The sequence below is a fragment of the Bufo bufo genome, chromosome 1 (assembly GCF_905171765.1).
Source record: "Bufo bufo chromosome 1, aBufBuf1.1, whole genome shotgun sequence".
NCBI lineage: Eukaryota > Metazoa > Chordata > Amphibia > Anura > Bufonidae > Bufo > Bufo bufo.
This window is the reverse complement of record NC_053389.1, coordinates 767986913-768002301: the sequence shown is the minus strand read 5'-3', so window position 1 is coordinate 768002301 and position 15389 is coordinate 767986913. Positions and strand designations below refer to the sequence as shown.

Here is a 15389-nt window from a genome sequence, read left to right as displayed (position 1 = left end):
TGTCTGCTGTCCACACGTCCGAGGAGACAGATATCTGTAGGAAGGCTTAAATTTGTGAGATGTTCTGAGAAGTCAGGATTAAGGTGACATAATTTGACTGTGTTGCAATCAATCTTTATGTGTCGGGAAGAATCAAATGTTTTTACTATAAGACCACTGCCAGGATGACGAGGCCGTGCAGAGGAGACTCACATGGGGACATTAACCTAGAACAACCTATGGAGCTTTGTTCTGTTCCTGCCAGGTCTGCAGGCAATTCTCTTTCGAAATCTACTTTATGTTAGAATGGGCGCCAAACAAGAAAGGTGATCATTGGCCAATATAAGTGAAACCCTGCACTAGGCAGACATAGATGAATTGCTTCTTGGGTTATTAAATGTACAGAGTCTATGCTGTACACATATAATAAGAAAGACGATGATACATGCCGTGAAGCAGTACTGCTGGTAGATTGTAATGTGCGCAGAACAAGCATAAAAGCCTCCATTGTTAGGGCTTGTTCACAGATTGTAAGGGCTAAGGGCAATGCAGGGGCACCGACCGTGGAGCAGCCGCATGCGGATCACAGACCCATTCACTTGAAGGGGGTCCGCGATCCATCCGTTCCGCAAAAAGATAGAACATGTTCTATCTTTTTGCGGAACGGAAGCATGGAACGGAACACCACAGAAGCACTCCGTAGTGCTTCCATGGGGTTCCGTTCCACACCGCATCTCCGGATTTACGGACCCATTCAAGTGAATGGGTCCGCATCCGTGATGCAGAATGCACACGGCTGGTGACCCGTGTATTGTGGAACCGCCGCATGCGGCCCGCAGCATGGGCATGGAGCCCTTACGTTTGTGTGAACAAGCCCTTATGAAGTGTCTGCAAGGATTCCAGATTGTTTGCCTACTTCCAATGAAACGAAATGAAAGAAGGATGAATCTTAGTTGGTTGATGCTAATCTAAAGAATTCAAAGAACCATTCAGCATGCTCCATTCATTTCTATGGAGTTCTCAGAACAGCCAAGCAAGTGTGCATCTTGGGAGTTGTAGTTTTACCACAGCTGAAGTGCCGGAGGTTAGCCACCACAGTTCTAGGGCATAGCATGGACTTTATAAGTCAGATTCAGAGGTTGTGGCCCAAACAGTAGCCACCAATTGGATGAAGTTGAACTGCTGAAGATGTCAAGGAAGTATATGGAGACTGATACAAATTTGAAGGTCGCAGGGTAGCCAAGAGCTACAATCAGGAAGACTCGGAGCTGAGCATAAGTATCAGGGAAAATCTAAGCTGTAACCAGAAGCTAGGATCAATATTGGAAAAACCAGCATACCAGGGAACCAGATGTAAATCTAAAGGGCCATAGGTCAATACATAATGAAATTGGTAACTAGAAATCAAGCAATGCGATATCTCTAGGGGTATCTCTAGGCATTAGGCAAACCAACCTGAGAATCAGGTGAGGTCTGGAGGCCTAAGAGAGGTTTAAATAGGCCGCCTGTGGTGATGTCATTGAGCCAAGTTGCTGGTCGGAAGCAGGAGAGTGGCAATGGACCATAGAAAAGGGAGTTGCCCAGGGACTGCTATAGTAGGGGGAATTTGCAATGTCTAATCACATTAAACATTTATTTTATTTTTACAAATAAGAAATGCCCTCCAAGATTGGAACTCCGAGATTCTATTTCTATAGATATTTCATACACAGAAAGCAAGACTTTGTTCTTGAGGCTAATGGAAGCCATCGCCACTTAAAGTGTCACTCCCACAAATATTTGTATTCTTTGACCTGTTAGAAAGGTGCATGATGTAAACTGTAGTGAATGTCATCTTCTCACCTCTCTTCTGTCCCTCAGCTGTGTCATGTGACCAACACTCTGATCTCCAACTGACACAGGACAGGAAGTCAGTTACTTCTCTATTCATTCCTATGAGGCCGATATTGAAGCTCCCATAGGAATACATAGAGAAATTGGCTTTCTGTCCACACATAAGACGCTTTGTTGTTAGGAGTGCTGGTCACATGACACAGCTGAGGATCAGAAGGGAGGTTATAACTCACAAATACTGTCACTGTAAGAAGATTACCTTCACTACAGATCACATCATGTACCTTTCTAACAGGTCAAAGAATACATTTTTTGTGGGAGTGCTTCTTTAAGAGGAAACACTCTTTCACCTGTAGCCATGGTGCATCAAGGTGGACTCGTGGAAAAGACACTGTAGATTGGCACAGACAACCTTCTGTGACACAAAGGCACAGCAGTTCAAGAAATCTGCTGAAGTCCTGGAGCTATGCCATTTTCTTCTTCTAAATTGGTGCTACAGCAAAAGTTGCAGTGTGGACTATAATCCAGGGGCCCACCTAACTCTGCTATTCTAAATGACACACAAAACCCCAGTGAAATGATAGCGCCCAGGGTGCCCAGCAGCTATGAAACTGATACTAACACAGTGTAACTACACCAGTTTTTCACAAGACTGTAGAACTGGACCCCACTTACAGCAGTCGTCCTTCCCAAGTTCCCAAGTCACAAGAAAGATATATGATGCACATATTACATATCAACACTGGCAGGCAACAGATACACATAAATAACCCAAGATCGCTGAAAAGAAACCAAATGATGATAGCCATGGATGGAGTAGATAGGAGATGGTATGGCATACAGGTTGAGAGTGGACGAGTGAACAGAAATAAAGATATACTGAACTGACCCTGTTGTGAAATACAAACCAGCAGGATAGCCAAGATAAATCAAAAAGCAACTCAACAAAGATAAGAACCAGAATCATAAGGAAATAACAGACAACAAACTTCAATGCTGACTTAACAGACTACAACAAAACACTAAGAATCTCAAAACAAATGTCCAGAGCATACACTATCCCTAACAACCATAGAAGAAAATGACCTGGACTTTTAAAGGCTACACAATGAACAGCTCCTTTCTGAATTAGGCCTCTTTCACACTTGCGTTGTCCGGATCCGGCGTGTACTCCACTTGCCGGAATTACACGCCGGATCCGGAAAAACGCAAGTGTACTGAAAGCATTTGAAGACGGAACCGTCTTCCAAATGCGTTCAGTGTTACTATGGCACCCAGGACGCTATTAAAGTCCTGGTTGCCATAGTAGTAGTGGGGAGCGGGGGAGCGGTATACTTACAGTCCGTGCGGCTCCCGGGGCGCTCCAGAATGACGTCAGAGCGCCCGATGCGCATGGATGACGTGATCCTTGCGATCACGTGATCCAATCGCTTGGGGCGCCCTGACGTCACTCTGGAGCACCCCGGGAGCCGCACGGACGGTAAGTATACCGCTCCCCCGCTCCCCACTACACTTTACCATGGCAAACAGGACTTTAGCGTCCCGGCAGCCATGGTAACCATTCAGAAAAAGCTAAATGTCGGCTCCGGCAATGCGCCGAAACGACGTTTAGCTTAAGGCCGGATCCGGATCAATGCCTTCCAATGGGCATTAATTCCGGATCCGGCCTTGCGGCAAGTGTTCCGGATTTTTGGCCGGAGCAAAAAGCGCAGCATGCTGCAGTATTTTCTCCGGCCAAAAAAACGTTCCGTTCCGGAACTGAAGACATCCTGATGCATCCTGAACGGATTTCTCTCCATTCAGAATGCATTAGGATAATCCTGATCAGGATTCTTCCGGCATAGAGCCCCGACGACGGAACTCTATGCCAGAAGAAAAGAACGCAGGTGTGAAAGAGCCCTTAACCAGGCTGATTTAGGCGATAGCCTGGCCCAGATTCAGATGCAAGGCAGCTGCATAGCAAACAATGTTAGTACACAGGAGAGGAAGAGATAGCAAGCAAATAACACAATACACTTTCTGCTCTACAGGTGCTGAAAATGTGTGGCCTCATGGGGTACATGGGTCACGTGACACTTGAATTGATTTAATTAGACATTCACATGATAGCCTGGCACTGGGACAAAAAGACTGCCACCATTGATACCAATAATATAACATCTGAACTGAAGACAGCCCCCATTCCCAACCCAGGAGACATATTCTCCATTCTCACACTGGACACTAGGGATTACAGCTTCCTTATAGTGGACCACCAGTATTTAGTAGACTCCTCCTACAGGACCACTAATGATTAGAACACTCCTCCCAACACTGGACCACCAGGTATCAGGCCCTAAGTATACAGGTGTATGATGAAAAATCACAAATATAAATGAGCATTTCATATGTTTATTTGGATTCACATTTTTTGTGCTGCAACATTAACGTCAAGGCAGAAAAGCCCTACCTCCAGTCAGCCTGACACGACACACACATACTACACACACCAGTCTGCTTCACGTCAACCAGGAGTATAATACAAAGATGGCCTCTCTTGATATAGGCCATTCTGTGCATGGTTTGAACATGGGCTAGATAAAATGGCTGCTAGTTATGATATTGAGCTGAAACTAGAAGGTCAGAAAAGTTCACAGTCAAGTGCCAAGACCATGGCAGTAACAAAGCATCGAAGCATTTCAGGTAGAATCTCATCAATTAACAAAAAGACAATACTGTATGCTGGTTCATCCTGCAGGTAATATACATGAGTCTGTAAACGTGGCAGCCATCTTGTCTCTCTTGTAGGCTAGCCATGTAAGTGGAGATTTGGTTATACATCGGAAGTACGGATGTTATCTAGATTAGGTAGAAATGGATCATCTTTTAACCGCTGAGGTTCAGACATGTGCCTGGCTCGTACTCCAAATTCACCCTCCAGAGAACCAGCCAACGTCATTTCTCCAGCTGACTCTTTTTCACATTTGGGCACTGGAGTCCAGGGTTGCCATGATGATTTAATTGACACTGATTTTCCAAGTGGCCGTTTGACATCACTTGGTGGTAGAGAGTGGGTGGAGGTGGAAGAAGAGGCTGGAACAGAGGCACGGTTTAATGACATAGTGCGTGCAAAAGACTCCTGTGGAGGGAAAAGAAGATGGACATCAAACATTGTGGTTCAGTGAAGAAGTTAACATAAGTAACTGCTAAAATGATCCCTTTCACTGAAATTTCTCGCACAGGAACTTGTGTCCATGTGGGCATCACACTTGGGTGCATGGACTATAATGTCTATTAAACAGGTCTATACAATGTGGAGGATGATAATAAGGGCAAAACTATAAATTGTACATTAATGAGATCAGTAAGACTTGGCTTTATCACATTTCCTATATTGTGGTCAACCTCTGTAGAGACATATGTGCCTATAGTATCAAGTTGGGTCTCCACTCAGTGTTGATTTCCAGTTTTGAAACCACAACTCGATGAAGGTGTTGATTTCTCTATAGTCTCTTAGCAGATCTCAGGCATTGGAGGAGATAGGTGGCCATATGTTTGGACTCTATAGCATATACACATGATCATACCAAAGCTGCTCGACAACATTAAATTAACGTTGGCCAACCCACTGATTTCAGGGGGATCATCTAATGTGTATGGGGGTGTCCCAACTTGCCCCACATTGCAGATGTTGGGGGAGAGAAGAATCGGGCTGTTAGATTTTACTGTGCCTGATCCTTTTGTTCTCCTTATGTACTTCTATTTCAGACACTCCAGATGTCAAGCTGCTAAGCACAGTCGGACATAGTGTAACCAATAAAAAGGAAATGTGCTATTTCTTACAAGATTAAAAACTTCACAAGTATATAAATAAAAACATGTGGCATGCCAAGTTCCAGCTCAACCCCAGGTTTCATCCTCTTAGCTTCTTCCGGGCATACCCGAGTATGCGGCACAAGAACTTCCACCCTTCACTGGGTTTGGCCCCCATGGCTTCTTTCAGTTGAAACACAGGGTCAGGCTGGACTTTGCCGCATACTCAGTGAAGGCCTACAAGAGGGATGCCCAACCTGCGGCTGTCTGTGCATGGTTGCAAAACTACAACTACCAGCATGCACAGACAGCCTACAGCTATCAGCCTACAGCAGGGCATGATGGGAGTTGTAGTTTTACTACAGCCAGAGGGCCGCAGGTTGAGCATCCCTGCCCTAGAAGAAGCCAAGAAGGTAAAACCCAGGGTTAAGCTGGAAATTGGTGTGCCACATAGTAGGGCAGGGATGCCCAACCTGTGGCCCTCCAGCTGTTGTAAAACTACAACTCCCAGCATGCCCGGACAGCCTACACCTATCAGCCTACAGCAGGGCATGATGGGAGTTGTAGTTTTACAACAGCTGGAGGGCCTCAGGTTGAGCATCCCTGGGGTAGGGTATGCCCTGAAAGAAGTCAAGAGGATAAAGCCCAGGGTGAGGCTGGAACTTGCTGTGCCCCAAAAGACATCAAGAGAGTGAAACCCAGGGTTGGGCTGAGGCTTGATGCACAGTCAGGTCCATAAATATTGGTACATCGACACAAGTCTAAATTTTATGGCTCTATACAACACCACAATGAATTTGAAATAAAACGAACACGACGTGCTTTACCTGCAGACTGTCAGCTTTATTTTGAGGGTATTTACATCCAAATCAGGTGAACGGTGTAGGAATTACAACAGTTTGCATATGTGCCTCCCACTTGTTAAGGGACCAAAAGTAATGGGACAGAATAATAATCATAAATCAAACTTTCACTTTTTAATACTTAGTTGCAAATCCTTTTGCAGTCAATTACAGCCTGAAGTCTGGAACGCATAGACATCACCAGACGCTGGGTTTCATCCCTGGTGATGCTCTGCCAGGCCTCTACTGCAACTGTCTTCAGTTCCTGCTTGTTCTTGGGGCAATTTCCCTTCAGTTTTGTCTTCAGCAAGTGAAATGCATGCTCAATCGGATTAAGGTCAGGTGATTGACTTGGCCATTGCATAACATTCCACTTCTTTCCCTTAAAAAACTCTTTGGTTGCTTTTGCAGTATGCTTTGGGTCATTGTCCATCTGCACTGTGAAGCGCCATCCAATGAGTTCTGAAGCATTTGGCTGAATATGAGCAGATAATATTGCCCGAAACACTTCAGAATTCATCCTGCTGCTTTTGTCAGCAGTCACATCATCAATAAATACAAGAGAACCAGTTCCATTGGCAGCCATACATGCCCACGCCATGACACTACCGCCACCATGCTTCACTGATAAGGTGGTATGCTTAGGATCATGAGCAGTTCCTTTCCTTCTCCATACTCTTCTCGTCCCATCACTCTGGTACAAGTTGATCTTGGTCTCATCTGTCCATAGGATGTTGTTCCAGAACTGTAAAGGCTTTTTTAGATGTCGTTTGGCAAACTCTAATCTGGCATTCCTGTTTTTGAGGCTCACCAATGGTTTACATCTTGTGGTGAACCTTCTGTATTCACTCTGGTGAAGTCTTCTCTTGATTGTTGACTTTGACACACATACACCTACCTCCTGGAGAGCGTTTTTGATCTGGCCAACTGTTGTGAAGGGTGTTTTCTTCACCAGGGAAAGAATTTTTCGGTCATCCACCACAGTTGTTTTCCGTGCTCTTCCGGGTCTTTTGGTGTTGCTGAGCTCACCAGTGCGTTCCTTCTTTTTAAGAATGTTCCAAACAGTTGTTTTGGCCATGCCTAATGTTTTTGCTATCTCTCTGATGGGTTTGTTTTGTTTTTTCAGCCTAATGATGGCTTGCTTCACTGATAGTGACAGCTCTTTGCATCTCATCTTGAGAGTTAACAGCATCAGATTCCAAATGCAAATAGCACACTGGAAATGAACTCTGGGCTTTTTATCTGCTCATTGTAATTGGGATAATGAGGGAATAACACACACCTGGCCATGGAACAGCTAAGAAGCCAATTGTCCCATTACTTTTGGTTCCTTAACAAGTGGGAGGCACATAAGCAAACTGTTGTAATTCCTGCACCGTTCACCTGATTTGGATGTAAATACCATAAAATTAAAGCTGACAGTCTGCAGTTAAAGCACATCTTGTTTGTTTCATTTCAAATCCATTGTGGTGGTGTATACAGCCAAAAATATTACAATTGTGCCCATGTCCCAATGTTTATTGACCTGGCTGTATGCCCCAGGTGAAGCCAAGAAGGGAAAACCCAGGTTTTGGCTGGAAATAGGCATGCTACATGCTTTAACTGATATGCATGTGAAGTTTCTAATCTTGCAAGTACAATAACCTAGCAAATTTACCTATTAAATTCACACTATGTCACTGACTGTGATTGACATCTACAGTGCTTGAAAGAGGAGTCTTCTGGGCTAGCTTAACATGATCTCCAGATGGTACTAAAAGGCTCAGCCATACCATAGGATCAAGAATGTAGTAGTGGAGGAAGAGAGCAAATGAGACATTGTTGAACAGTATATTACATTCTCTGATACAACATTTTGTGTATAGATCAGAAGCCATTCATGTGACCAATAAACACTAAGAAGAAACACTGGTTACCACTTTAAATAATTTGCTAACTATAGTGGAAAATATCTATATAATACTAAATGTAGACAATTTTAATATGAGCTAATTTCACATTTTAAAAGGGATATGTTGAAAGCTTCCTCAGGCATCAAGGCTGTGCCACCCGTTAGAAGGGCAGATTTATTACCACTTCATATGATGACGCGATCGTAATTTGTTTTACATTCCAAAACATGAAATTGCTAAATGTTGTTTGCCTGCATGAAGAGGCCAAATATAATCTCTTATGAAATCTCAGTCTGAAGGAGTGTGAAGGAAGAATGTTCTGTGACCTCAAATATCCATGCCAACAGAAGAAAAAGTTTAGAAGTCTATTGGAAATTAAAATTGTTAACGTTTTTGATGTGTTTGTGATATCATAGCTGTAAATCTACAATGTTCTCATCCTATAGAACTGCAGGTGGTCCCAGTATTCTGGCCCTTTACAGGTGATACAATGCATCTGATGGTGGCTTAAATTGGCCAAAATGGTCAACCGGCTAATATGCTTGGTGGCAGCCTTACTGTCCTGTGATATCGGCCACCAGGGAACTCCTAGATAGAGTATCTTCTTGTAACCAGAGTAGGTAGAAATACACAGACAGTGAGCCATACCTGGAACCCCGCTTTCCCTTAGGGCAGTGCAAGCCCTAAACAGCAAGTTCGCAACTAGTCGATGTTCCCTACTCTACTAAAGTGCAAGACATACACAGACAGAGACAGAAGAACACAGAGACTGAGTAGTACGGAAATGGGTCGGGGCCAAACGGACAACACAGTACCAAATCGCAAGACAGGGTATAGTCAAATAGCCAAGCCAAAGTCAGAACCAGATGAGAAACACAGTACTAAAACACAAGACAGAGAGCGGTCAAAGGCAAGCCAAGGTCAATAATAGAAGCAATCCAAATGCACACAGGACCAGAACCAGGAGCACAGCTAGGAGTCAATGACTATCACTGGCACTGGTATAAGGCCTGGGAGGGGTTTAAACGGAGCACCAAGTCCCAGGATCAAAACCTGATAGGTCCATGACTCAGCGCTCCATCAGTCAGAACACAAGTACAGAGGAATAGAGCAGCTGAGCAATCAGTCCACTGCTAATCTCCAGCACACTGTGGGGAGAAATAGCATTGCGTCCTGTAGCTAAGGATGCTGTCACATCATCAGGGGGCCTGGCTTAGCAGTGCATGGAGATCTCGCTGCTGGAGCACCGGGCAGGTAAGTTCATGACAGTTCTATTTTAACATGCATGATCCTTTGTTCCCCCAGGAGATAAGCGCTAGACAGTGGGGTCTGACAATACTTTATCGTTCTCTCCCGACTGAATTTAAAATACCCACTTGGCAGATTGAAGCATGTATGTTTAAGGAGAATTCACAGGAAAGACTGGCATATTGAAGAACCTTACTTATCATATTGAACCCGTCTGGCCATTTTATTTCCATTTAAAAAAAAAATTTGCTCATATAACTGGTCCTAGCTGGGTGATTTTCCATTTTGCCCACTTCTCCTCCAGTGCTCTCTTACTTTCCAGTAACCACTTCAATGGAGTCTTGTGGTAGGGCTGGCAGGAATACTGGGCCACGCATACCAATCAAAGAAACCTGACCCCCATTGCCACAGGGCCGTCATCTAGTTTCATTGTTTCTGGTTTAACACCCACTAGAGAAATTATCCAGGAAATCAATCATTGGAACAATTAGTTGCACCTAAGTCTTGGGTTTAGATGTGTACCCTGGTCCTAACCAACGTAATAGGAAAGAGGGTGCTATAAGTAAATTGTGCCCACTTGTTGATTCTTTACCGGATATGGCAGGACCAGACCATTAAAGCCGTTGTGTGTGAATATCCCAGGAGATTAGCAGTTATTGAGATGCTCAAACCCGATGTCTGGTTCCATCAATCACAGGATGTTACCAACTAAAGAATCTTTGTCATTTGTACTTGATAATTTAGAAAGGTAGGTGAAAGGTGACTTGTTAGGTAAGATATTAAAGACTAGACAGAGTTTGAAACACTTTATGCTTCTCATTACTCATTGTGGTGACAACTTGCTCCATCTTAGAACCAGTTTGATGGTGATACATACAGTATATGTTAGACCTTTACATACCCGACAACGGGTCCTTAAGGTTTGAATGGCAGCATTGATTGCCTTTATCCAACTGTGCATTTCCTGCGGGCTGTCAGTCTGTAAAGAAGAAGAACATGCGGTAGACATAAAATATCTTCAGTATGATGCAAAACTCAGTAATCACCACCGTGATCTAGATTTACACTGTTATGTCATATAATGGAACCGCTGCTCTGGAGTCATGGACCTGATTGGGACCTTCATACAGCTAATTAGTGGGGTTGCCCCACCAGTCTGATATTGATGACCTACCCTAAGGATGTTTAAGTCCTGGAAGACCTGCTAAAGTCATGAAAGTATTCTTCACATTCTTCTAAGACCTGTTTATGTGCTGACTCGCCCCACAACCTCCTCCTTCACTCTCAGTCACTGTGTGGCTGGGGGTGCAATACAGACTACCATAACAACTGGCTAAACAGACTCCATGACATAGCGCCAGCTACCAACACCATCCCAGGCTAAGGTTTTTGTGGAACCTGGCACTTCACAGGAGTGAAGAAATGCACCCAACAAGCCTTACCAAGGTGGAAGGATGCCCCCTTTAATAATTTAGCCAAAGGATAACCAATGATAGCATACACCAGAGCCATATTTCAAAAGTCAAGGCCAATATTATGTGCTTAAAGGCATGTCTTATGTCTACATAATGCTAACACTATATAGCGCATTAACAACTGGTTCTTAGCTCTGGACCTGTAAGGGTACGACCACACGGTCACATTTCTTGCTGCAGTTTTGAAAGTCAAAATCAGGAGTGCATCTTGAAAGGAGAGAAAAAATAAAGGCTAGATATGATGTCTTCTCTTTTTAGAAAATAGCAAGTGTAGAGCAGCACTCAAGGACCTCGTGACCACACTGGAATGCAACAGCCGAGCCATGACCGCAGATCCTCAGCAGTCTAACGAATAGTGAACGAAAAGAGGCGACGGCAGAATCTTCAGTGCATTCTTTATTGGACGAGCTTCACGGAAAGTGTACCATAAAAACCAGACAGCAACGTTTCGGCTACCTGGTAGCTTTTATCAAGCCTAGTCACTCCTGCTTTGAGCTTTGAAAACTGCATGCAAAAACCTGATCGTGTGGCTGTGCCCTAGGGCCAAAAAAAGCACCAAAACAATTTACACAAGCATATTACGGAGTAACAAGTGACAGCTCTAGAACAGCCGCAGCAGTGTCCAGTATGACAATTCTTACAGGATCAGACTACGCATAGGGTATGTTTGTAGTCTGTAACCATAGAGACAAATACATCTGTGTAGGAGATGCACATACAAAAATGGTTTGAGACAATTTGCAAAGTTGTTTCATTTATTTTATTTATTTATTATTATTTTTTGGGGGGGAAGGGGGTTGAATGCTCCTCATCAGTACGGAGTAGGCAAGCTCCCCAAAACAGCTACGGGTGAATATTTGGCTTGGCTATCTTCTCTTGTCATGTGCCAAGGTTTGTTGGACTTTGATGCATAGGGAGCCACTTTCAAGCGGTGGCGCTAGCGAGATTGTTTTCTTTCACTGGGAGATAGCGCTTTGCATATTATTTTCCCATGAAGCATTGCCACTAAGTCTCCTTGAACAGCTGGTCTCTTAAGGAGAGCCAGTATCCCGCCTAAGTAGCTGGATACTGGACATTGAGGTCAGGAGGAGCATAACTGGCTGACTTGATACTTAATGCCATGCATGATTAATTTTCACAAGCTAGTCATGTCTCTGTTTATGATCTATCATCCATGCCTGGCCTCCAGTCACAAATGGCATCTCCGCAGGCCTTCCAGTCATCCAACAAAGAAGGAGGAGGAAACCAGGAGAAAGTTCATCATTCATAAAGCAGGTATTTGTGAGAGCAGTGAGCCAGGACTGATGTCATCCTGATCTACAGAACGGTCTCCTTACAACTATCATATTCTGTCATCACAGTCTTCATGAAGTTTCCGAAAATAATTAAGCAATGTGTCAAAATTAAGCTAAATAATCCCTGTTTCCATTGAACAGTTTCATTTTTGGGTAAAGCATCTTGTCCAATAAAATCTGAGGTGTCGCCAACATAAATGGTCAGTGTTGCTTGTGAAAACTCCCTTGCCTAGCTGGGTTTAATGTGGGAGTTATTTCTGGATGTCTTACTGCATTTTATAATTTCATGGACTCTGCCAGGACAGAAAGAAACCATCAACTCTATGTCTGGAGGAAAAAGAACACTGCACACCAACACCAAACCCTCATCCCAACTGTGAAGGATGGTGGGACTATCATGGTTTGGGGCTGCTTTGCTGCCTCAGGACCTGGACACCTAAGGGTCCATTCACACGACCGCAAAATGGGTCCGCATCCATTCCGCAATTTTGCGGAACGGGTGCAGACCCATTCATTTTCAATGGTGCACACAGTGTGCTGTCCGCATCCGCACTTCCGCTCTGCGGCCCCGCACAAAAAATAGAACATGTCCTATTCTTGTCCGCAGCGCAACGGACAAGAAAAGGCATTTCTATTATAGTGCCGGCCATGTGCGGTCCGCAAAATGCGGAACGTACATGGCCGGTGTCCGTGTTGCGGACGTGTGAATGGACCTTTAAGGGAATGATGAATTCTAAGGTGTATGAAAACCTTTTATAAGACAATGTAAGGACAGCAGTCCATGACCTCAAGCTGAAGAGACATTGGGCGGTGCAACAGAACAATAGACCTAATCATACAAGTAAAGCGACTGAAATGGTCCTGACCTCAACCCTATGTAGATGCTGTGACAAAACATGGAGGGCTCTACATGGAAGACATCTCAGAAGTGCAGATGAACTGAAATACATTTGCAGGGAGGAATGGTCTGATGTTCCTCGTCAACACTGTGAAACTCTTACTGCAGCTGCAGGAAACATTTGGTGGAGGTGACTGATGCTAAACAGGGATCTATCTGTCATTAAATTGAAGAGTTCACTTTCTGTATTCCTTTACTTTCCATGTCTTCTCCGTGTGCTCGATAAAGACATGGATGGTACAAATAATTGCGTGGTATTAGTTTAGCTTGTGTTTGTGAACTAAATTGCATTAGTAATCAATGTAGATATCCAGGTAACTCCAAAGGCTTCGCCTACTTTTTCTTGGGTTGTATTTATTCCCTATAGGGTTGAACTTCTTGGCTCTAAACCTGATTGATAACAAACTTGCACAATCCTGAATGTCAGCTGGGGATGAAGTATGAGGTATCCCAACAGGATGTCTGCTCTCAACAAAGCCATGAAGGTCTGATTTTTCTGTTTTGATGTTGGAGTAGGACCAGGGGTTGACTGACCATAGACCCTACAGGGAAATTTTCCATTGGTCCAATGCCCAGGTGGCCAACCGAGCCCTCCTCTCAGCCACCAGCTGGATACATAATGATCCCATGCTCTCAGTAGTAATTAATGCTAGGGGCCTCAGGTACTTAAATGGGTTCTCCAGAAATTAATAAAATAACGGGGCTGAAATTACTTAAAGGGGTTCTGCAGTTTTTTTTAACTGATGATCTATCCTCTGGAGAGATCATCAGCATCTGATCGGCGGGGGTCCGACACCCGGGACCCCTGCCGATCAGTTGTTTGAGAAGGCAGCGGCACTGGCAGTAGTGCCGCGGCCTTCTTGCTGTTTACCGCAGGCCCAGTGACGTCACGACTTGTATCAATTGCCTGGGCGGGGCAGAGCTTAGCTGTGTGATTAGGGCAGGTTTTGTGTGAACTAATAGGACGGCGGACATTTTTATTTCTCCTAATGATTGCTCCCTGGACAAAATGAGCCGTTATAAGTAAAGAAAGGTATTTTGAAATATATTTATAATAAAGTAATATTTAAAAGTATTTTCATTTTTTCAAATTCCCGGAGAACCCCTCGTAATGCCCTCGTAAATTCAGCTGTATCGCTGTCCTCAGGATGGTGATACAGTTGAATACTGCAGACAGAGTGGCAGTGTTTTCTGCTGCACTGTGGCATTTGGTTCTGCTGGGGCGATATTTTGTGCTGCACTGTGGTATTTGGTTCTGCTGGGGCGATATTTTGTGCAGCACTACGGTACTGTTGCTCCTATCAACTTGTGTTGTCCTAGCCTTCTATCAATTTGGATCTGCCTACAGCATGGGGCGTCTTTTAGTTTTTTTTCCGGGGCTACTTTAAGTTCCCCGTCCGCCCGCGAGTAGCACCAGCACTCCATGTGTATTTTAAAGCTCCTGAAACACAACCTTCCTTTGTGTCAAAAAAGACCTTTCGTCCCCTCAGGCATCAGGACCCAGGTATAACTGCTATGTTTGATACCCCCCTGGCCACCTGTCTAGGCTGTATACTGGTGTCCCACTATGATATCTGATGTTCTAGATCCAAACGTCATGTTATCTATAGTTTCCATTACTTCCCTTTGCGATCATACTGACTTTATATGGAGATATTTACCAAGCAAAATGCACCAAAAATGTATTTTTTGCACCTTCATTTACAGTTTTTAAAAGTGATTACAAAAAGTCATTAATGCCATGTAAATCATTTGAATAAGTCTTTATGGCATCTAAAATTTTATGATACTGAATAAATGAAAAAAAGAAAAACATTTACCTGGATGTAGAAAGTTCTGGGGGAAGTAATAACTTCAAACAAATTGTCCCTCATAAGCAAATCCCTGCAATAATATCGTTATAACATGTAAGTAATATAAATAGTAATAACATATAGCTCATTTATAATCTTACTTTACCATCAGGTCAGTACAAGTGGTTCTATATTCATGGGCCCAGCCAAATCACCAATATACGGTAATTAAATAGCAATATTCTCACTGCCAATAGTCACCACTAGGGGGAGCTTAGAAGCTTACTAAAGACAAATCTGTGATGGAGTGCAATGCGAGCTTTATACATTTGTATGCACTGA

At 43.8% G+C, this 15389-nt stretch overlaps 1 protein-coding gene across 1 annotated transcript in view; it reads right to left on the bottom strand.

Annotated features, from left to right (window-relative positions):
- Window positions 1–4186: 4186 nt before the first annotated feature.
- Window positions 4187–15389, bottom strand: part of PLEKHA2 (pleckstrin homology domain containing A2) — a 100890-nt gene continuing 89687 nt past the window's right edge. Inside the window, 3 exon segments of the mRNA XM_040414749.1 lie at window positions 4187–4930; window positions 10488–10565; window positions 15075–15138. Of these exon segments, the coding sequence (XP_040270683.1) occupies window positions 4625–4930; window positions 10488–10565; window positions 15075–15138 (448 nt within the window). The 3' untranslated portion in view covers window positions 4187–4624.